At 39.2% G+C, this 22,384-nt stretch overlaps 1 protein-coding gene across 1 annotated transcript in view; it reads left to right on the top strand.

Moving 5' to 3' along the window:
* Positions 1-22,384, top strand: part of srgap2 (SLIT-ROBO Rho GTPase activating protein 2) — a 95,075-nt gene that overhangs the window by 1,550 nt on the left and 71,141 nt on the right. The window contains exon 3 of the mRNA XM_084394669.1: positions 231-680. Within this exon, the coding sequence (XP_084250795.1) occupies positions 614-680 (67 nt within the window). The 5' untranslated portion in view covers positions 231-613. The remainder of the gene's footprint in view (positions 1-230; positions 681-22,384) is intronic.

Genomic DNA, 22,384 nt, shown 5'->3' with positions numbered 1-22,384 from the left:
ATGCAGGTTATCATGCAGGAAGAAAACAATAGTAATATATTTTATTTAGCCATTTAATGTGCGTCAGTTTACATTTTTCATAATAGTTTGTTTGTAAAGAGATGAGCTTTGAGGAGGGCGTCTGTTTTTAAACAAATGAAACAAAGCCAAGTTATTTTGAGGAAGTTTACTGGAAGGAACTAGTTTTAGAAATCTGACCCAGTGAACTTTTCTCTGCCCTGTTTGTACAGTGTGATGCTGGGAAATCTAATCCATGCCTTCATCCTGCTCTGAGAAGACTCTGTCGCCTCACTCACACGTCTGACCGCTGGAGGAAGAAGGCTGAAACTTTTGAAGGCGCTGCGTCAAGTCGCGCGGATCCAGTGGGATGAAACTCTTCTGTTTTTTGCTTCATTCCTCGCGTGCACATTCACGGACACATTCCACCTAGGAAGCCAACGGCAGCTTCAACTAATAATGCGGCGTGATTGATCATCGACAGGAGACAATACCCATCCACTGATTTCCATTCCTACATACTCACTGGATATCTGTAGACGAAGTGCGGGCGACGAGGCTTTTGTTCTGCGGTGTTACTCGCTTTTGTGACAGGACTTATTTCGTTTATCTCAATATGACGTCTCCGGCTAAATTCCGAAAGGACAAGGAAATTATAGCCGAATATGAAACGCAAGTTAAAGGTAAGTGAAATGTGTCGCTATAATGTTCAGTCTTAACCAGCTACGTTACCATTGTGCTTCGTATGCTATTTGATACGTTACATTGTAGATGTATGATCACAAATGTCGTGAATGAGCACAATACGCAGTCGTATTACCGTAGAAATATGCTTTTTATTTGACTTTGAGAAACAATGCTAGCTCTTCTCCACATGTGGCAATGTGTCCAAACGGAATGATAGATGTGCGAGTCAGTCAGTCAGTCAGTCAGTTGTTCACTGCGTGTGAAGAGAAATTGTCTATAGATACTAACTCTAACCTTTTTAACAGGGTTTTTACTATTTAAAGCGATGATATTATGTTATTTATTTGGCGTTTGTGCTGTTTTTCTGTATTGTTTTCCTCAGTCAGCTTGTGTAGGTTGTACGTATAGACAAGGCAGGGCGTTTTCTTTTGCCCTGCGTCTCTCTATACGAGCTGGTGTGGTGCTGTTCAACATTGATTTTTTAAAATATGTCAGGTTGGCTGTCATTGATGTTTTACAGTAGGTCAGCGACTAAGCAACACGTTTAAAAGCCGTTTTGAGTTTTATCTGACAGAAATCGTTTGTGTCTTGGCAGCATTGAGCGTGAATGAAGCAAAGGTGTGATGCGTGGTGACAGTTCGGTTATTATGGTTTATGTCTGTAACTTCATTAATGTTAACGCTGTGGTGACAGTTTAAAGTGTTAGTTTGAAGGCAGAGGGAATGTTTTTTTTGTTTTTGAGAAGTAATGTAGTATTTTTCAAAGTAATTGTAACAATAAACCGCGCATATTTCTTCACTCGCACAGATGTGTGTACGCACTACGCAACGCGTGTTTTGTCTCAGGCGAAGGGTTCCGTTCCCATAGAAACATCTGTCTGATGAAGTAAAACGAAGCTGTTTTTAATTGAAAGACGAATTGAATGATTCACTTCATTAGTGAAGCTCCCTATCATGTCATTCACGCTGTTATGTGTGCCTGCTCTTTTGTGTATTTGCCCGGTTTGAATAGAGCAATTGAGCCTGTTGCTGCTGAGTGTGGGGAAAATCTCCTTTAATGGGAGTCAGTGAGTTTCTCATCTTTGAAAGTTTTATTCAAGTAGGTCATTGTGACATATAAATATTGCTAAACAGAACATGAGCCTGGTGTCTAAATGCTAGTTTTGCATGGAAATGTAAGCTTTTATTCACATTTAAACATTTATCAACTCACACATCAGCTGTACATGGAAGCTCAAGCATGTTCGCTTGACGTGCGAGAAGTTTGTTCTCGCACATCAAGCAGGTTCGGTTGAGCTTGTGTTTGTTCGCTGATCAATGGCTGAATCCAAAATCATCCCCTATACCCTCAAATAGGGGGTTATTTGAGGGGACAGCCATTTGTAGTGGTGTCCGAAACCATAGTGGACGTTATTGAGTGCACTTATTCAATCCCACATTGCACTGCAATAACAAGTGAACAACCGATGTACGCCCAATGGCTGTCCGAATTCGCTCACTCGTTTTCATTCAATCCTTCAAGTGAACAGTAGGGCTATCAGTGGACTAACGTAGGGAAAAGTGAATGAGGGTTTAGGGGGCGATATCGGATTCAGCCTGTTTTAGGGCTGCCCCCTAATAGTCGACTAAACGTCAACGTGAAAAATCCTCAGGAAGTGAGTCCGTATAGGGACAGATCGTTAACAGCGGGACCTTGTGGAAATTACATTATGTCGGGTAGGAAATCCAAACGTTCGCCTATCATCCATCGACCTCAAATATGACTTATCGTTTGAACCATGTAAGGAATAGCAACTTTACATGGCCGCTCACTCTAGCCTTACCTATTAGGCACATATCCACATGTTTGTGCAGAGTGTGGAAGCTAAAGTATAGGCTTGCGAACTTACTGTATGACATGGTGGCACAATGACTTGCATTTTTGAGAGTAATACATCATTCCAAATTGTACTTTTATTTGTGTACACTCACAATAACAACAAACGTTGTGCTTTTGTAAAATAAAGAAAACAAACAGGATGCGCCTTCTGCCGTCTCGAGCTCCCTGAAATGCAGCGGGTCACATAAATGAACCGAAACTCAGCGTATAGGCTACTTGCCTCACAGACATGAGAAATATATCCATAGAAAGCTTGAAATGTCTACTTTTAAGCAAACCAATTCAAATACGAACCAATTCGAAAACAAATACTCTTTATGTAATACGTATGAAAGGTGTATTTCTCTCTATAGGCACGCTCGCTATACTGCTGAGATGCCGAGTCATCATCATCAACTTCATCTTTGCAGCCGACACTGACACAGAAAACACTAGTTTATTAATAAATATTAAATTGTCTACTTGCATTTTTTTCCAACACATTCATAATCATTACGCTTGGCAGTGCTTTGTGGCAAGCTTTATGTGTGCTCTTGAGCGCGGAATAGGCATAGGCTTATCCAGCCCCAGTAATTAAATTTAATATAAATGTGCGATTAGTCGACTAATGGCTTAAATGAACGACTAGGCTACTAGTCGACTAAAAAAATCTTTAGTCGGGGGCAGCCCTACTATGTTTATATGTGAATAAAAGCCTAAATTCAATCTGTTCCTCATATCTCTTCAGAAAATTTGGACTAAACCCCTTAATTCATATGGATTAGTTTTACGTTCTCTTTATGAACTTTTTGAGGCGTCAAAGTGGGTAGCAGATGAACTGGATTTTAAAGTTTCATTCTCATCCTCAAGAAGCATTGTGTCCAACACATTGATCTGTTCTCATGCAAGAAGAGAATGTGTTTCAGTTTATAAAATAAATGTGAATCTATAAACCTGATATTAATTTGGCACTATTGTTCCTCCTCCAGCTCCCCTCTCTGGATGCTGTCATATCACTTTCCCATGCCAATTTCAACCCCCAGCCTCCCCCACAAGCAAATCCCTATTAGTCTACCATTCCTGTAGATCTCTTTGCTCAATAATCTTGAGCTGACAGGATCTGGAAAGAAACAATAATAAGCATGATTTCTTCTCTCAGGAATTGCATGGGCACGCGCTGAAAAATGGCCTAAATTTCAAAAGCAGCCATGCCTAGTGGAACATTGCTGATTTGGCTAAATAATCTGTCATGAATTAGCGGCAGAAAGAGGAAGCGGTAATTGCTTGGTGATCCATTTCTGTGCTGAGACAACCAGATATGAGGAGAAAATCTGAAACTGGATAAGTCAGAGAGAGACAGATCAAAACTGCGTACAGTTCTAACTGGATTATCATTGATTAACATCAGCTTGATGCGAAACATACATTTTTTCCATCAAAATCGTGTTCTTATTCCCAAAGCTCTGGAGTTGGTGCTTGTATCTTAAAGGGATTGTTCACCCAAAAATGAAAATTCTGTCATCATTTACTTACTCACCTTCAAGTTGTACCAAACCTGTATGAATTTCTTTGTTCTCCTGAACACAAAAGAAGATATGGAAAAAAAATGTATGGTTAGTCAATGGGGTCCATCAACTTTTTTTGTTACTGAGATTCTTCAAAATGTCTTCTTTTGTGTTCAGCAGAAGAAATAAATTCATACAGGTTTGAAGCAACTTGAGGGTGAGTAAATGGTGACATCATTTTCATTTTTGGTTAGAACTATCCCTTTAAGTTATTAAAATCCATAGGCTACAGGCAAGCAAAATCTCAACAGTCTGATTCTTGTCTGCAAATCTCAATACCTTTGGTTCTCCATTCAGATGTTTTAAAAAGGAATCACAAATGAAACTCAACTCAAAGACTCACTGATGGCTCAGGTATAAGCTTCTCTTATACTGAAAGAACTGAAAGGGATGGAACACTGGTCTTGAATTTCCGAGGACTGGCAGGAAATGTACAGCTGTGCTTTTTCACCACAGCTGGATGGAAGGATTGGATAATGTAGCTATAATCCCTCAGACATAGGGAGTGAGCTTTTCGAAGCTGTGGGAAACAACATGATTGTCTGCTCTAATTAGCATTGGTAATAAAAAAGACAATCCTGGAAGATGCTTTGCCCCTCTTTACACTCTGTGCCTGATGCATTTTTTTTTTAACCATAAAGAACTAAAGCGTTTTGAGATATTGTTATAATGAAGATTTAAAGATAGACATTTCTTTTGTTCATTTGGCATTAGTTCCTGTAATTTTCTTGTTTGCGCATTAGAAACCATATTGTGTAAAATGGATTAGAGCAGGCGATTTTTGTAGATGAATTGATTTTAATAGTGATTTCATGCGCATATATGTAGGTCACTGTTGAATTCTGTTTGAAGTGCTGATGTTGGTGTTTTGGGGGAGGGTGTGAAAGCCTGCTAACATTTTCCCTCTCAACGCAGTTCCTCACGTTTCCCTGTCTGAATGTAATGACTATGTTCATCCAGTTTCACTGCACGTAAGGCCCAAAACAGACCATTGCTTTTGATCAGGTTCATACTATATTCTGGATGGAATTCTCTGTATTCTCGATCTCACTCTTTGACTGCTCATTTCTCATTCTGTAACTGCATGTGTTTCTGTCGACAAGCAAAATAGTGGAGTCTTTACAACCCAAGCAGCTGGCTTTATCTAGCAAAAAGGAATGGAATGAGAAAACCTTCACCTGGTTTCCTTAGCAATGGTTTTGTATTTTCACACACAGTTGTTTGGAGCTTTGAGCAGACAGGCTAATTGGTTGAGGAGACTGAAAGATGCAAAGGTTGATCTAATGAGAGACATAATGAAAGATGTGTTAACATTTGTGAGTGATATATAGACCAAGGTGATTAATTGTCTGATATTTCAGATTTTCTTAAATCTTAAGTTTCAAGATTGTCAGCATCTGTTGATCAGTTTGTGCACACACATATGTATATATAATATAATATAATATAAAATAATATATATTATTTATTTAAATAATATATGTAAGGGATAATCCACGGCTAGCTGTGCAATAAACAATTTTAATGCACGAAGTGGGGCAAAGAACCACCCGACGTGAAGCGGAGGTTGCCTCTGTGGAGTGCATTCAATGCACAGCTAGGGCCCTGTCCCAAATGGCACCCTAAGCACTCGCGGTCTTCCTCTGAGTCCGCACTTTCGTGACGTAACGCCGCTTTGACTGTCGGGAAGAAGTCTGCTGCGGAGCTCGCATCAGTGCGGGCTCGGCAAAAGTGTTCGCGAGCACCCTTCTGAGACCTAAAATGACAAATGGGACACCCTACGGTCTCAGACTTAACCAACACGATCTCATGAAAGTGCGTATCTATAGCACGAATGATATTTCTCTCATCGTTTATACGGCAAAAAGAGTTTTTGCGTTCAAATGATACGCACTGTAAACCCCTTGGGTAGGATTAGGGGTGAGGAGTGCGTGCGTATTACACGCCATAAAGTGCGTATCATATGTACGCAGAAACTCTTTTCGGCGTATAAATGATACGAGAAATATCATTCGTGCTATAGATACGCACTTTCATGAGATCGGGCTCGACTTAACGGACATGCGCATGCGGCAGCCATTGTAAGTCCACAAGCCCGAAAGTGCATATGAAGTGTGCCATTTGGGACAGGGCCTAGCTGTGGATCATCCCGCTTATACCATGGTATTTTGCTGCCATTTTCAAGTTAAAGCTGCATTGATGTTTGCAGCGCAATATTTGTCTGGAAGGGTATTTTATTTTATTTTATTTTTCTTCAGTTACGGCTCATTAAATTTAGCATTATGCCCGCTTTGAATCAGATATAGAGATAAAGTAGCTTAAGTTAAAGGAGAACTCCGGTCAATTTTAACATTGAGCTCATTTTTTTGTACATTTGGAGTGCTGTCAGTACAGAGAACAACGACAAAAATCGGTGTTGCCTACACCGTGTTATCCTCTTTTTAAAATGTGCACCCTGTTGACTTCAATGGGGCAAGTTTTAAACCTGCTTTTAGCCTCTTAACATCCTTGATGTGTCATTACAAGTGCACAGGTCAGATGTGAAAGAAATATATAAAAAATGATGTTTATTCAGCCAGCGCACATACCTGTATTTACATCCTGTTTTCGGTCGAAGTCCACAGTAGTCGATTGTCAAGTTCACGCGCGTGATCATAGGTACTAAACCTATGCGCGGCGCGTAAACTCAACAATCGACTACTGTGGACTTCGACCAAAAACAGGATGTAAACACAGGTATGTGCGCTGGCTGAATAAACATCATTTTTTATATATTTCTTTCACATCTACTGCAGTCAGATTCACCCGCGTTCACTCCGAAGGAATCACTCACATGACCTGTGCACTTGTAATGACACATCAAGGATGTTAAGAGGCTAAAAGCAGGTTTAAAACTTGCCCCATTGAAGTCAACAGGGTGCAAATTTTAAAAAGAGGATAACACGGTGTAGGCAACACCGATTTTTGTCGTTGTTCTCTGTATTGACAGCACTCCAAATGTACAAAAAAATGAGCTCAATGTTAAAATTGACCGGAGTTCTCCTTTAACATTTGTTTCAATTATAGCATTCATTTGAATTCATTATTATCGAGAGAGATAAGAGATGCATATGTGAATTACCTGTGTCTGTTCAGCGTTTTCCTCTATTAACAATGAAGCTGTGAGTTGAATTACTTCAAAACCAGTGATGTTACCCCCTCATTGCAGAGAAATATAACGTTGTAGCCTAATTAAGTAGCAAAGCTATTTTAATAATAAAACTCACTGGGCACCGTTGACAACAAGTTTCTGTGCTTTTGAATGTTCCTGTGTGGGTGGGCACAGCATGATCTCCAAGTGATGAATGCGTGTGTGTGCTTCAATGAAAACAGGGCATTAATATAGAACAATGATTTTTATTTTTTTTTTAATATCAGATTCCTCTCATATATATATATTTATATATAATTTTTTTTTAGAATTAAATACTTTTTTTTATTTCAGTTTTTTTATAAACAAAATAAAAACAGCCACATCTTAATCTGCAAGGTCAATGAGCAAGTCATTTAGGTTTACGGCTCCGCATCAGCCTTTGTTTACCCACGCTGCAGTGGCAACAAATCATTACGTTTCCACTAATCTCTTCTTGTCCTTTTTAATACCCTTCCCATAACGAGTGTGCCTCAATTAGAACAGGTCAGCATTGATCCGTGACTACCGCTCCGGCCAAGACGTCCCACTTTAGCGCTTAATGAGTCAGAGGAATGGATGGTGTGCCCGTTGCGGCGCTAGAATGCAGTATGTATGTAAATGTACTTCATGTAGAATTGCTGACTTGATCTGAAATAATCTTCCACAGGAAGGATGTTTGTTTAAGGAAGGAGAGGAGAAGAAGGAGGGGGAGACAGTGCACAACACACATGTATTGTTGCTATTGTATGCCTCTGAATTGGAAACTCACCCCCGATTTTAGGACTTCCTGTCCGAGGACCAGCCCTGAGGGAGTTGACCTAGATCAGGGTGAAGGCCTCCCTGTAATTAGGACACCCTGTTGCTTGGTGCTGATCTAAATTTTCATTTGTAGAATTAAATAACTAGTGGAGTAAAACTAGAGGCCACATTACATCCGTTAAACAGAATTCACTGTTGGAAGTTGTTGTTGTAGCTTTTCTCATACCATATTAGTAGTTCTCACACTTGCAGTCACCTTAGAGAGGGATCTAAGCTCTTCGACCAATTAATCAGCTTGGTTTACAACAGCTATAATGTACCAAAATACCCCTTTCCCTTCAGACGCAGGGGAAATTTTTGGTTCCCTCATTCAACCAATGGACAAACACAGTATAGCCTAATGTTTGTGGACGCAACAGAAAGGCCATAATTGAGAACAGATGCCTGATCCCGCTGGATGCACATGGTTAGATGCACAAACTGTTACCTGACACAGAATAAGAAGGAAAGAGACTGAAATCACACCCCTCAAAACTCCATTATGCTGTTTGTACTGCATCAGCATAATTTACTGTGGAAGTGAAATTGGCTGTATCGACTTTCTGTTCTCTCTAATTAATCTTCCGCTCTGCTCCCTAACAAATGAACACCAGGTGATTCCCAATCCAAATGTAAATGCTCTGCCAGGCTGCATCCGAAACTTACAGATGAAGATCAAGGGAAAATGCTCACTTCGTCATGAACCTGCTTCCACTTGCAACTCATGCACACGTGCTCATTTTCATGGCTCATCTCTCTAATGGGTAATGCTGGACTAAATAATGTGATTTCTCTGTCAGTCCATGCTAAATGTCCTGAAGTCCAGCAGACCTTCAAACAGGCACGGTAAAGTCATCAAGCACTTTCCCGGTGTTCAGCCAAGGGAAGGTGTGGGGGAGGGTTGGAGAGAGTCTGCAAAGTGGAAAACCATTTACATTCTGTCTTCCATCTACTTCTATGTCAGACTGAAATGGGCAGTCTTGGTTTTTAGGCAGGGGAACGCGTGCCAGTCGGCGACATCAAAACGGACTGTGATTTTAACTCTAAGACCCGAAGCATTGACTTAGTCAGTATTTTAAATTTAAAGAGTGGATCAAATGAAGGAGGTCAGAGTGCATAAGTGCTTTATGTTTCGGCCGTCCTGATTGGAGGATGCAAGACAGGAAGAGACTTACCTTAAGAAGTGCTAATTATGGATTGCTTGTCACAGATGTGGCTGTTTTTCATTAGTTCTTCCTTTGAAGATGTCTGATTTCCGCAACGAAGAGTCTTGGGGCACAAGTTGATAATTGAAGTAGGCATTCATTAATGTTAGCATCAAAATGATTTAACTTGTTTCTCAATCGTAAAGCTGCACAACATCATACTATCTGAACGGTTGCTTATTGAAAAGAGTCAGTCCTATTCTGTTTGTGCTTAAACGTTTGTTAAAGCGGGGCTCAGTAGTTTCGGGATTTCTTCGCTGTATTCTCGCTTTTTGCTCGCAGGTTTCTCTCTAGAGCTCCCCCCGCAGCTTCGGTATAGATATTTGACAACACTGTTGTAAAAACTCGTTGGCTATTCTCAGACACCAGAGGCTAGTAGATCAACGACATCAAAGCAGATGGGACATTCTTTAAAACATGTTCTTCATTCGGGTTCGAACAGCGTGAGGGAGCGCAATAATGACAGCATTTTAGCAGATTTCTTTTGGCCGTAAAGCAATTGTTTACATCGCGAGACCTGATATCACGCAATACTTCCTGCCGCGGCGGCCGGCGGCCCGCCGGCTCAAAGTTGCAAGTGCGAATTTTCCGCTCACGGGCACCAGGGGGGTGCGAAACGACCACCATTCAACCCGAAATAAGTAATATAACCATTCCAATGACTCCGAAGCTGTTCAGTTAAGGTAGAAAAGTTACTTAGTTCACCTTTAAAGTTTTTAATTTGTTGCACCACTAGTGGCACCAAACGGAATTACAATCTGTTAGGGCTGTCGCGGTGAAGAAATTTCGCTTGTGGAAATTTTAGCGCGATATGCGGTATTATCGCCATTTATTTATTTTGATTTATTTGTTGCTATATAAATAAGTGTTACGATGTGGTCAGCATGCACAAAAACGAGGACATTTTCAGTAACCAATGTAACCTAAACTAAACAGCGTTTCTGTGTATTGAAAGGCTGTCACACAGCACGCAGTTACATTGTTACGGCAACAGACTGTCTTTGAGTGAGTCAGTAAACCGTTCATTCAACGAACACGTTCAAAAATGCTGATTCATTAAAAGATAAATGTAATGAAACAAGGTGTTAATTAATTTTTAACTTTGAGCTCCACTTTTCAAGACTCAGCTGACCAGCAATGTGTCGCATGGGGAACGCTGATAGAGAACAATGGCATTGATTCAATGCGTGACTTGCTGAATTTTTTTTTTCTCGCGCTGTAGAATGCTGACCGGCGCTTCCACTGACGCCATTCATGGCAAATACCCTTAAACGTTAAAAGGATGATACAACAAATATTTTGCTTTCCTTGGACACAGCAACCTTTTCACAAATATAAATGACTTGACCTCAAAGACAGACGCAGGTAATCGCACGCGCTCAGTCGATCTCTCTCATTCACTGTCTGTTTAGGCTTAAGTGCAAATCCACGAAGCCTCTGTACAAATCACCATGATAAACAGTCTTGTTATCATTATTAACTTATTTAACATTCAATACACATGCACGAAGTTCAAAACAAGAAGGGTATAGCCTTATGAAAAAAGAAAACGCGAATATCGCGGTTGCTGCAATTACTTGCATTCCTCTGCGATTGGCTGGTCAGTAGCGCGGTACTACAATATTGCGGTTATGAATCTGCTTGATAAAGTGGTCCAGACATGGTAACAATGGCTCAACCAGCGGCATGAAATTGTTGCAAAACTACTTGTTTGTGTGAACAAAGGAAAGCAGGATGTGTTTTTTTGCAATTCTGTTTGCTGCCCTTAGTGGTGCAAAAATTGCACACTTCACCTTCACAGTTCACTTTTTTTCTTATGTGGAACACAAAAGGAGATATTTATAGCAGATTGTCCAGCTGCTCTTTTTCCATACAATGACAGAGAATGGTGACCATATCTGTTTTTTGTGAATAACTTACTTTCAATATATTTCTTGCACAAAGCTATTAGGCTTCAGAAAAATTGGAATAAAGTGAATGAATCATGTTTTTTTTTTTTTTTTTTTTTTTGCTGGTCCCCTTCCACTTTCATTATATAAAAGAGAGAACATTCTTTGAGAACTCCTTTTGTGTTCCATGGAAGAAAGAAATTCAAGTGTGTAAATAATGACAGAATTTTTCTTTTTTGGGGGGAAAACCGTCCTTTAAAGATGGCTTTCTTTCGCTCTTTGTCAGCTTGAACAGTGACTCGGTTTGAATGAATCTAGTGGTATTTGTGCTGATATTTGCATACAGCCAACGGACACATTCCACCATCCGCTAAATGCAAAATCAGAATGCCAGCTCATCCCATCGAGCCTCGTCAACATGATCTTTTTGACTCTGTGGAGTGTCTGAGACCAGAAGTTATTAAAATGAGGAAGCATATCCTACTTGGTCTTGCATTTCAGTTCCTCCACTCATTTAAACCCGGCCACTGTGAGAACGGAGTCCACGTCTCGCACAGCAACAGACCTGAGATCTGTAGGAATGTGCAACATGAGTCAGGATCACAGTCTTTGGAGAGGGCTGGTGTCTTTTCTTTCTCCTTCTCCTTTCTTTCCAGATCTGCTGTGGTTCTGGACTAACAATAAGAGCATTGTGTAGACCTGCAGGACCAAAGCGGTCTCTGTTATTCTATTGTTCTTTTCTGCTTGGCCTGCTCACTCCTACTTTTCTCGCAACCCCTGAAATGATGTTTGTCAGTCAGGATAAAATATGACGCATTGGTTTTTGGTGTTTTCCTCCCCCTTCCCCTTCTTAACCAGACTTTTAATAATTGCAAACACATGACGTTTTAACACACGGTTGACCACACACTTTGGCATGTTGTTTTCTGCTTTATATAAATTTCCATATGGCATACTTCAATGAGACAGTTTCATTAGAGACCACAGGCTATATTGCCTGTATAATAATTATAATCTGTCTTGTATATCCACATGTCTTGGCTCTACATTGCCTGTAAATACAAAAATGCAAAATATAGAAAGACTTCTTGGACTGAAGAGTTGTTTTCAACACAGAATGCAGAAGAAGTGAGGAGCTATAAAAAGCCTTATACATCAACAAAAGCATATTCATATCCACAATTTAAAAGTCAATAAATAAAGAATAAAGGGCAGCAGTTCCTCTAAATAAACCCGGCCTAAATGAAAAACAATTGAAACTGAGATATTGGATGTCTGAGAAGTCCCTTGGGTCAAGAGAGGAAACAGATTTTTTCTTTGTGTTAAGGCCTGCTTTGTTTCCTGCCTCTGTTAGGCCGGTTCTTGATTACAGTTACTGACTGACCGCTACGTGGCTTTCTGGCTCACTGCCTTACTTGACATCCAGCTGGATACTGATTTAATCCACCTTGGTTTATAGCTAACAATGGTTAGCTGTGAAGTTGAGATAGCAAAGAATTGTAGGATTGTTTGAAGAATGATATAGCCTAGCATTTTCCATCCTCACTTTTGCATTCAGACACTTTTGTTGACTATTGTATTGTGCGGTAGACTGGAAAAGGTATTGGCTGCCAAAAATAAGACATCTACCTTCATCTTTTGTAAATTTATGGGCACAAGAATGATATTTAGGTGTGTCTCTATTCAGGATAATTAAACTTTTCCTTCATCGTAATACCACAGAGATTGTTTTCCTCCAAACCAAAACTTTTGTAGGCATCTATTTTCCCATCAACTCTGAGTCTGACAAGTAGAATGTCTTCTCCACAAGATTTAACATTTATCTCACTGTTCACTACTCATTTCTACAATCACAATTCTCCCACGATTCTGAACAGACAACTAAACAATGACATAAATTACTGGAGGTTCTGACTAAATGTTAATTGCTGCAGTCTTTTAAAAAACATTTTTTAATTTGAATGAATTATTTAAAAAAAAGAATCAGTTTGAATAAAGAATGATTCTTTAGAAATGCTTTACTGGTTTCATTACTGGATGAATCTGCGTTTTTTGAGTGAATCACTTGAATGAATAGGCGCTTTTCCACCATTGGGCCAAACGGTTCTGATTGCATAACCGTTCCATTCCAGGCCAATCCGGGCCAGCTGGTACGGTTACGGTTTAATTTTCCACTGTGGGGAAACGGCCGCTCTATGGAATGTAATACAAAAGCGTCAGTCGTTGCCTTGGTAACTCAAGCTTTTATAGATGATATGAGATGTATAGCGACCGCGTAATGGAGGATGATCAAATATTTCTTTTAATTTTATTATTAATTTGTGTTTACTTCGCTCAAATAGGCCTCTTAGTTACAGAGAATCTGGTAGCCAGGCAACAGACAAGTGACCAATTCTGAGTTGAGACGTCACTTCATGGATTCTATCAGCTTGGTTCGGCACGGTTAGCTAGCCGAGAACAGTTTGTAATCGTGCCGTGCCCTATGGCTCAAGTGGAAACACAACTGGAACCGTTCCGTACCATTGGTGGAAAATCGGCATTTTTCAACGGGCACTTCTCGCCACCTGGTGGTGTAACAGTGTAATCTATACAATCGTTAATTGAAGCGTCATGTTACTTTCAAGAGGCGATTTGCTCTATTATGATCGCTTCCATAGACATCAGTGTTCTGTGACACCAGTTCTTCTGTGATAATATGAGATATAAGATTGCGTGGGTGTTTGAAGCGAATTTTTTTTTTTTTTTTTTTACAGTCAATTGCGCAGCTCTTACATAGCTTATAACCACAAGAGCTCAAAAGTTCTTCCTTTAAAGGGAAGTCTTTTCATTCCTTTTCTGAGTGCTTCATCCCTGGGATACATTTTAAATTAAGATAAAATCTGACATAGTTATTCTTATCTGACATAGTTATTCTTATCTGTCTAATATCATGAATTCCTACTGTGTTTACAATAAACCTGCTAAAAGACAAGCTCTTTTTGGCTGTAAAGGGAGATAGGCTTATTGGTAAAAGATACAGTCGAAGTGATTTTCCAGAATCCACACCACAGAATACAGTCATCAGGTATCAGCAGGATTTTCTGCATTGACAGTGAGGTACGGCATTGCACTGTTGCCATGAGCCATGCACCAGGGACATTGCTTGTCTGACTGGGTCACACTTCTACTAATGCTTTTTTAATGAAGCAATTCATCACTTCTCTTTGTTTTTCTCTTAATATGTGGTCTCTCTTTGTTCCCCCCTCCACAAACATGCTCAGGTTTGCACTGATCTGATGTTGGTGTTGAGGAGACGAGCCAAGCTTATTCCTCATCTGTATTCTGATGAGGCCATCCTTAAAAATATTCTTGTTTGCCGTAACCCGACCGACCCTGTCAATTTAGTACCGACCCAATTATTTATTTTTTTTCCCTTTCAGTCCGACCGACTTGCCGGTTGTAAACTTGCGTTAAGACCGGCCGATTTTTTTTTAACTCTTCAAACAACTAATACAAATGCAATAAAATAATATTAGTTATTAAGTATTGTGAATATAAATTGCCTAGACCTACATACAAACATAAGCTATGTTCTTTCTTTTAAATAAAAACCCGTGGCGCGTCATCTATGATTATGTTTACACCATTGGTTAACCGTTAACGCATGTCACACTACTGCCTGCAAGCAGTGTTGCCAACTATTTTCAAAGGAAAGTAGCTAACGCCTCCCCTAAAAGTCGCTAAATGTCGCTAGATGATGTCATACGTAAATTAGCATATTCATGACGTCATCGCGGCGTATGCATTCTGCCTGCCTAATGTTTTTTTCTCGTTAAAATCATGCTCACATACTGTATTTTAATATAACATACTATACTGTAATATAATATAATATAATATAATATAATATAGCCGAATGTCCAATAAAGCTGTTCTCATTTACTATATATATATATTTTTGTCAGACAATAGAACGAGTAGCTGTTGAATGACTATTTTTTTTATATGTGTAAAATTATCTGAATTGAGAGAGTTCGGGAACTGGGTGAACTAAAGCACTGTGATAGTAAGTATTACAAGTGATAAGCACAAGTAATAAAATAAAATGGTCAAACTAAATTATTTAAATATAAAACAAAAGATAAGTGATAAGGAAACAACACTGCTCATTCACGTCTGTTCCGTGCTGCTGCTGCTCCTCTCTCAGCCATTCACTGAACAGGGTAGACGCATAGAGAGGTGTGTGACGGCAAGGAGAACGCAAACCTCGCGCTCGCAGGACTGTGCTGGCAACATTTGGAGGTTACTGAGGTTTGTCCAAAAAGTAGCTAGATTTGTCGCTAGTCGCTTTTTTGAAAAAATGTCGCTAAAGGGGTCTGAAAAGTCGCTAAAAATAGCGACAAAGGCGCTAAGTTGGCAACACTGCCTGCAAGCTAAGTTTGCTTCGTTGCATTCACTGTCAATGGTTCGCGCTTGGTAATGATGGCTGCGGCTTTACTCTAAAGATTATTTCATTTTTATATGTTGTTGAATATGGTTTATTAAAAAATAAACATGCGAGAGCGTGTTATAGGCTATATGTCATGTTTTAGTCAGATATGACGACGCTACTGCAACACGCATTGCCGCAGATGAGAAGCTGAGCATCAACGTGCAAACTATCGCAAATCAAAGTGAAAGTAAGTCGCTGACGCTTAACACACAATCATCATCATTAAATGTAAAGAAACGAAATGATCTTACCAGGGCTGTTTCCGCTTTCTCTTATTGCGGGCTTTGATTCAGACATTTTAGCTGATGATCAATAAAATAATGTAGTCATAACTGTTGCTTTCGGTGACGTGCACTCCATTAAATCTACATATAGCGGTAATTGAAGATCGGATTTATATCCGCAAAAAAACAACACACATTTAGCCTATGTAACCAGGTGTAAATGGAATCGTTTTGATAAATCAGATTGCAATCCGATCTGAGAAAACGCATGAAGTGGCCTGGTGTAAACAGCCCTTAGACATAGGTGAAAAATGTCATCCCACCCCCCCACCGACCCTGATTTTTTTTTTTTAAATGAAAAAATATATACTTTTTTATATTATTTTTTTTATATATAAAAAAATATAGACCGACCTACCGACCCTTTTTTTCTTTTTTTTTTGCTGTTACTGCAAACCAAAATATTTTTAAGGATGGCCTGAGCTAGCACAATTGACTTGGAGCCATTTTAGGTGTTCCAATTTATCAAAGAAAAAAAAAAAAAAAAAATTTCCTGTACGCACCATGTAGGCTCAAAGAGCCGAGTTCCTCCTCCTCATCAGCCCAGCTTTGCATTGAACTTAAAGATAATGTAGCTACACTACGGTATGCCCACCATTACACACATAAACTCTACCTTTGTAAATAAATTCCCAAGTTCCCAAACAGCCTTAAGCGAAACACACACCACAAGATAAAGTGTCATCAGCTTGTGTTCATTTAATGACTTGATTTTTGGTGAATGGTGCACTTTACTCAACTGAATCAGACTACTTGCAGTCGGAGAAGAGACTGATCTTGCAATCGATGCATGTAGGATATCCTAAAGGTAAAGGAACAATTTATTTTTTACCTTATAAAATATATATTTTTTAAAAGGTAATTGACTTTATATACTGTACCACACGATTGATATCGCATTGAGCCTCATCAACATCATCTCTTTGACTCAGTGGATTGTCTCAAAGACAAGAAGTTATTAAAATGAATTCTAAATTCTAGCCTAATTGCAGACTTCAGTCTTGTAGTGTGCCCTTGGCAGGAAAGGAAAATAAAAACACATTAGCTTCAGTCGACTATATGTCCACATACCGCGGATTGAACCGTTGAGTGGACACATACACTGAAACCAACATTGTGTGCTTTGGATTACCCACAGACCCTTGATGAGCAACCCTTGGAGGTTCCTGTGATTTGGGGACAGGCGGATCTCAGCCCGCCGTGGGGTTTATAGGCTCTGACTTTGTTTTACTCAAACCAGATGTCAGTTCACCCTGCACATGACTCCATAATGAGAGCCAAACCTGAGACTCTCATTCCTTTTCTTCATGCACGGTCTGTTTTGCACAATATTCCTCCTTGAGCCCGGGAAACACCAAGCTGACGGTCGGCCGTCGGGCAGAACAATAGTAAAATAGCAGAATAATAGCAAAACAGTGAGCAAAGTCAAAACGGTACCGATAGAAGGCTGTTCAAATGTTACGTCATCTTACCTGAGTGTTCCTTGGCCAATATTTCAATATTAACATGAGCAGAGTGGAATAAAGAAAGTGTTTAGCAGGATTGATATTCAAAACGGTAAGCACGCACTGCTTTGTTTATGACGAATATAGATGAATATCTTCAGAAATAGACAGTCGTCTCATTTACACGCAGGCGCAGAACGTGCATTCTAGCTGACGGTCGGCTGTAGTTCTCTCGGTGTGTTCAAGTGCAGCTATTTTCCCCCTACGCAGGTGACGCGAGGCGACAACACAGTCGGCTGCTAACGTTAGTTCTTTGGTGTCGGTTTGGTGTTTCCCGGGCTTTACATAATAATTTAGGGGCTTATTTTAAAGGACTAAGGAGGTTGTGCTGCTTTGAAGTCTTCGCACAGCCCCAGTGTGTGCTGGGACTTGCTTGTGCCGTACCTGTTCATCCAGCTCATACTTTGACTGCATGTCTTTTTCGGTTAATTAATGTACACCCAGAGATGATAATTAAAAACTGAGATAATGTCTTTAAAACTACAAGGTGCACTCATTTTATTACTGCATAACTTTATTGCCCAGAGTTATAGTGTGTCTTCTTGAAATATTCCTGTGTAGCACAAAGTTTGCATTGTGTAACTGTTAAGTATGTATACACTACAGTTACAAGAAAATTATGGGTTATGCAACTATACGTGTATAAACACGTCCTGCTGCAAACAAGCAGAGAAATACCAGACAGGAAAAGCAACAGTTCATTCAGTCAGGTGACCTATAATGAACAAAAGTCATTTTTGGGGTCAGATATAGTAGAAATAGATTTTTAAGGCATCAACTCATTTTAACTTTTTTACACTTTCCATGTAATGTGGCATTGACACAAATTCCGTTACACGTTAAGGATATACTTGAGTACTCACATTAATTGATGCAGGTGCACATATGGGTTCTTCAGCAGTTCTTCTTCTTTTCTGAAGTTTTTCTTTTTCTATAGCTTAAGTAGTCAGAGATTTAGAGCTTAAGAGCCATTTTTAACAAACTGTTTTGCTTCTGTCTTTTTAGATTTTAATAAGAAAAATGCCATCAGCAAAGTTATTTATTAGACCTCCAGAGTTTCCTTGGACTTTCAGATGCACTCAAATACATTAATCTGAATTATCGACATTGACATGTCAGTTGTTGTTGCTGTTTTACTAGACAGAATAGTTCACAGTTAAGCAGTCCGTAAATACAGCACTCCCTGACCACAGCACTCTCACCATGAAACGGTCTCAAATGCCAATGTGGTCAGTGATCAAATGTAAATCCATTGGCAAGCTGGCGGTCTATAGAGTTTTTCCTCTAAGTGGCAGTTTAGTGAGATGTTTTCAGCCTCTCATCTTTATATGCTGGTTTCCCATGGATGCTTTTGGTACTTTACTACTTTGAGTGCCAGCTGACTGACATCCTTTATCCACAATATGATCAATTTGATCATTCCAACATGACTTGAAGGCATCATTAAATATAGAAAGCCTTCAAAGGTGATACGTGATACTCTTGCATTAAAATTCGAGCAAATCCACCCTGCTGTAAGCAGTCGTCATTCACTCATTTCCTGATGTCCAATGCTTCCTGATTATCTTTACAGATCATAAGCGTGTGCTTCCCTTTGTATCATTTTTTTTCTATAAATGTTTCACACCTCAGAACATTATAGGCATGCACTGGTGCTCAGACATAAACTTTATAAGCTCATGTGCTTATGTTAAGCCTCTTCCACATCAACTCAAGACACCCAAAATCTTACATGTGCTTACACGTCCTCTCCACAGATGTAAACATGTGCTCCATCTCTGTCTTTCCCTCTGTTTCTCTCCCTCTCCATGGGATTGTTTTACCCCCGTCACTTTACAAAGGCCCCATTGGACTGGGAGGTAATTACTCTTGACACTAAGGGGGCCCCGGCCATCTGACCCCACACAGGAATGCTGAAAGGACAGAAATCTCTCAAAGCGATATATGATTAAGTCACACAATAACTGTAAGGTATTTCTCAGGAGCTTACTGTATAATTTGTCTCCCTCAAGCACAAGTCTCTGTATCCATCAGTGTAATTTAATCACAGGAAGAAACACAGAGCTCTTTTGTTGGATGGAAGGATTAATAGCCATAAACATGCTTAATATGAAGCGGTTAGCATGATGTTATTTCATCTCTTTGTACTTTGTACTTGCAAGAGTTTTCAGTAAAAAGCACTTCAGTAAAAATTCTGATTAGGGGGGTTGAACAAGTGTATGAACAAAAAGTATAATCATACGAAATAGATACATTTGATTGCATTTGTGTATGTGATTTTTGCTTTTTTGTTTATTTTTCTTTTAGTTCTTTTTTAATTTTTTACATAATTATCTATCCTTTTTTTGTAAGCACTTTTTGTTAAGGCATTTTAGTGGTCTGTATAGAAGCTTGTTCCCACCATGGATACAAAATAAATAAATAAATGTAATAGCGACTTTTTATCTCACAATTCGGACTTTATTAATCAGATTTGCGAGATGTGAACTCAGTTGCACGAAAGTCATAATTGTAAGAGGAAAAAGTCGCAAATACCTTTTTATATTTTTTAATTCTGGGGTGGAAACAAACTTCCATAGGTCCATGTTTGAATCCAACGTTTGTATTTTAGGTTAATTTAAGGACTGAAAATCTATAAATTGACATTGAGATGATGTTTGCACTGTTCCCAAAATAGATAGAGGGAGAGGATAGCTGACTGTAGCTCTAAAGTTCAAATGCAGTTGTAGCGTTTGAGCTCTGTGACATCAAACAGCTTCCTGGTTGGATGAGATTCCAGCCTCCCTTTAATGTCCTTCAGATAAAATGAGCATTTAACTTGGTCCAAAAAGAAATGAATGCATGCTGGGATCGCTGTGTTCTTCTTCCCCAGCCTGCCATTTTGAAGCAAACATTATTTTGTCAGGAAATAGCAGGCATGTTACAGTTCAGCAGCAGCTTGTATCTTCCTAGGGGTCAATGTATATGGAATTGTATTATCCAGCAGGCACTGCCTGTTTTTATAAAGCCCATCTAAAAAAAACGGATGTGGCGTCTACGCCAATGGAATATCGTGTTTTCAGATTTTTGATGTTTGAATGCATTTTTATTGTTATTTTTTTCATAATCAGATGCACATACATTCTCAGAAAAAAGGTACAAAGCTGTCAATGGGGTGGTACCCTTTCAAAAGATACGCCTTTGTACCTAACGAATGCATACTAGTACCTCTATTTTGTATATTGGTACCAAAAATGTACATATTAGTACCTAAATGGTACATGTTAGAACCTTTTTTTTTACCATCTCAGTGACATCTTTTGTACCATTTTTGGTGTAGCTGCCACCACCACTTCAGATTCAATATGAGAAAGCATTCTGATTCTGCGGGTAGACTTAAGCCGCAATCACACTAGACTTTGAGTGTGCGAAATTTCTCACGTCACACTCTGCAGTGTCTTTATTATAAACATGAATTCACCATATATGAAATAGTAGTACATTCATAATGTAAAAATATACAATCTTCCTGACTTTACTGCAAAAATATTGTTTTTTTAAATTCGGCCAATGATGATCTTCTACTGGTCACAAGTCTTCATGTGATGTGAATTCGCACGTCAGAGTTCACCAATCTTGAACTTTGGAATGCAGCGAGCGAAATGCGAAAATTTTCACATGAGCTTGCGTTTGCAGTGCGAGTCATTCGTATATGCATATGAATGAAAGTCAATGGAACGAATGGAACGAAAAGTGTAGTGTGACCGCCCCTTTAGGCCCTGGTATTAAGATGTGTTTTAGTCGATCGGATCACAAGCGGACGACACAAAATACAGGTGTAAACAGGGTCTAAAACATTTGAGTTTGTGTTCTTTTGACCAATTCCAGAGGTAGTCGAAAACACATTCGACTGGATTGCTTTAGTGTAGTTCATTCATGTGGTCGAATGTGTTTGAACAGCCACAAAAGACTACTTTCCCTGGATGTGAACTTTTATCTGCTGAAGACCCAAGTTTGGTTTGAAATCAAAAAACGTACCAATCACAATTTTCTCTCACCATTCCTGATTTCTAACATGCACTCAGCGTGGTCTGGTGGTTGTCAGAGCAGAAACAAAAGCTTATGCTCTCCGTATGTTTTCTGTCATCTCTGTGCGCGTTCATATGTAAATTGCGCAAACTTATTTTATCCATTAGATCAAAAGATCAAAAAACAAACAAAAAAACATAGACTCATAGACACTCCCCTTGAAAAAATCAAGACAGAAGTGGTTCAAAGTGGACAAAAGAGACAGATTAAAACACCAGGTGTAAACGGGTATGCGTCTGCCTCGTCTAATTGTGATCTTATCGACCAAAACGCATCTTAGGTGTAAACAGGGCCTTAAACTGTGTCGTATTTCACAGTCTGTTGTTTGTCTCTCAGTAAATAATAGATGATATTTCCCTCTCTACACCAGACCTTGCTGTTCACCCACTAGATTCAATGTGAACAACAAGATGTGATGTCTTCTTCATACGTGCCAGATTTATTATGACACATGAGGGTAAATGGTTGTAAATGTTGTTTTTTTTGTCATTTTTGGTGACCTGGTCGTCAGTTTAAAATGGACCCTCTCAGTCGTTATGCATGGTTGGTCTTGACAGCTCAAATGGTTTTCCGACAATTAGTCCTGTGCTGTGTTTACTCCCATCACTCAATATGACTTCCTTTTTACATCACTTCTGATTGCTGGTTAAGGGTTGGAGTCGCTGGTCCCTGGAGGTTTTGCTCTGTTTATCAGTCATTAAAAGAACTAGATTGGACTTAATAGACTGTAAAATTGTTTTGTCAGTGCTTTATCAATTTACATCTATATTTTTCTTTATTTTTAATATATAATATAATACATTTTACATATTTTTATATTTCATTATTTAACGTTTTATTACATGCAGTACATTTATAATATAATTTTATTTGTAATGTATATTAT

The sequence above is a fragment of the Rutilus rutilus genome (genome assembly GCF_951802725.1).
Source record: "Rutilus rutilus genome assembly, chromosome: 22".
NCBI classification, from domain to species: Eukaryota; Metazoa; Chordata; class Actinopteri; order Cypriniformes; family Leuciscidae; genus Rutilus; species Rutilus rutilus.
Note: the sequence above shows the minus strand (reverse complement) of the source record. Positions and strands in the feature narration are given on the sequence as shown.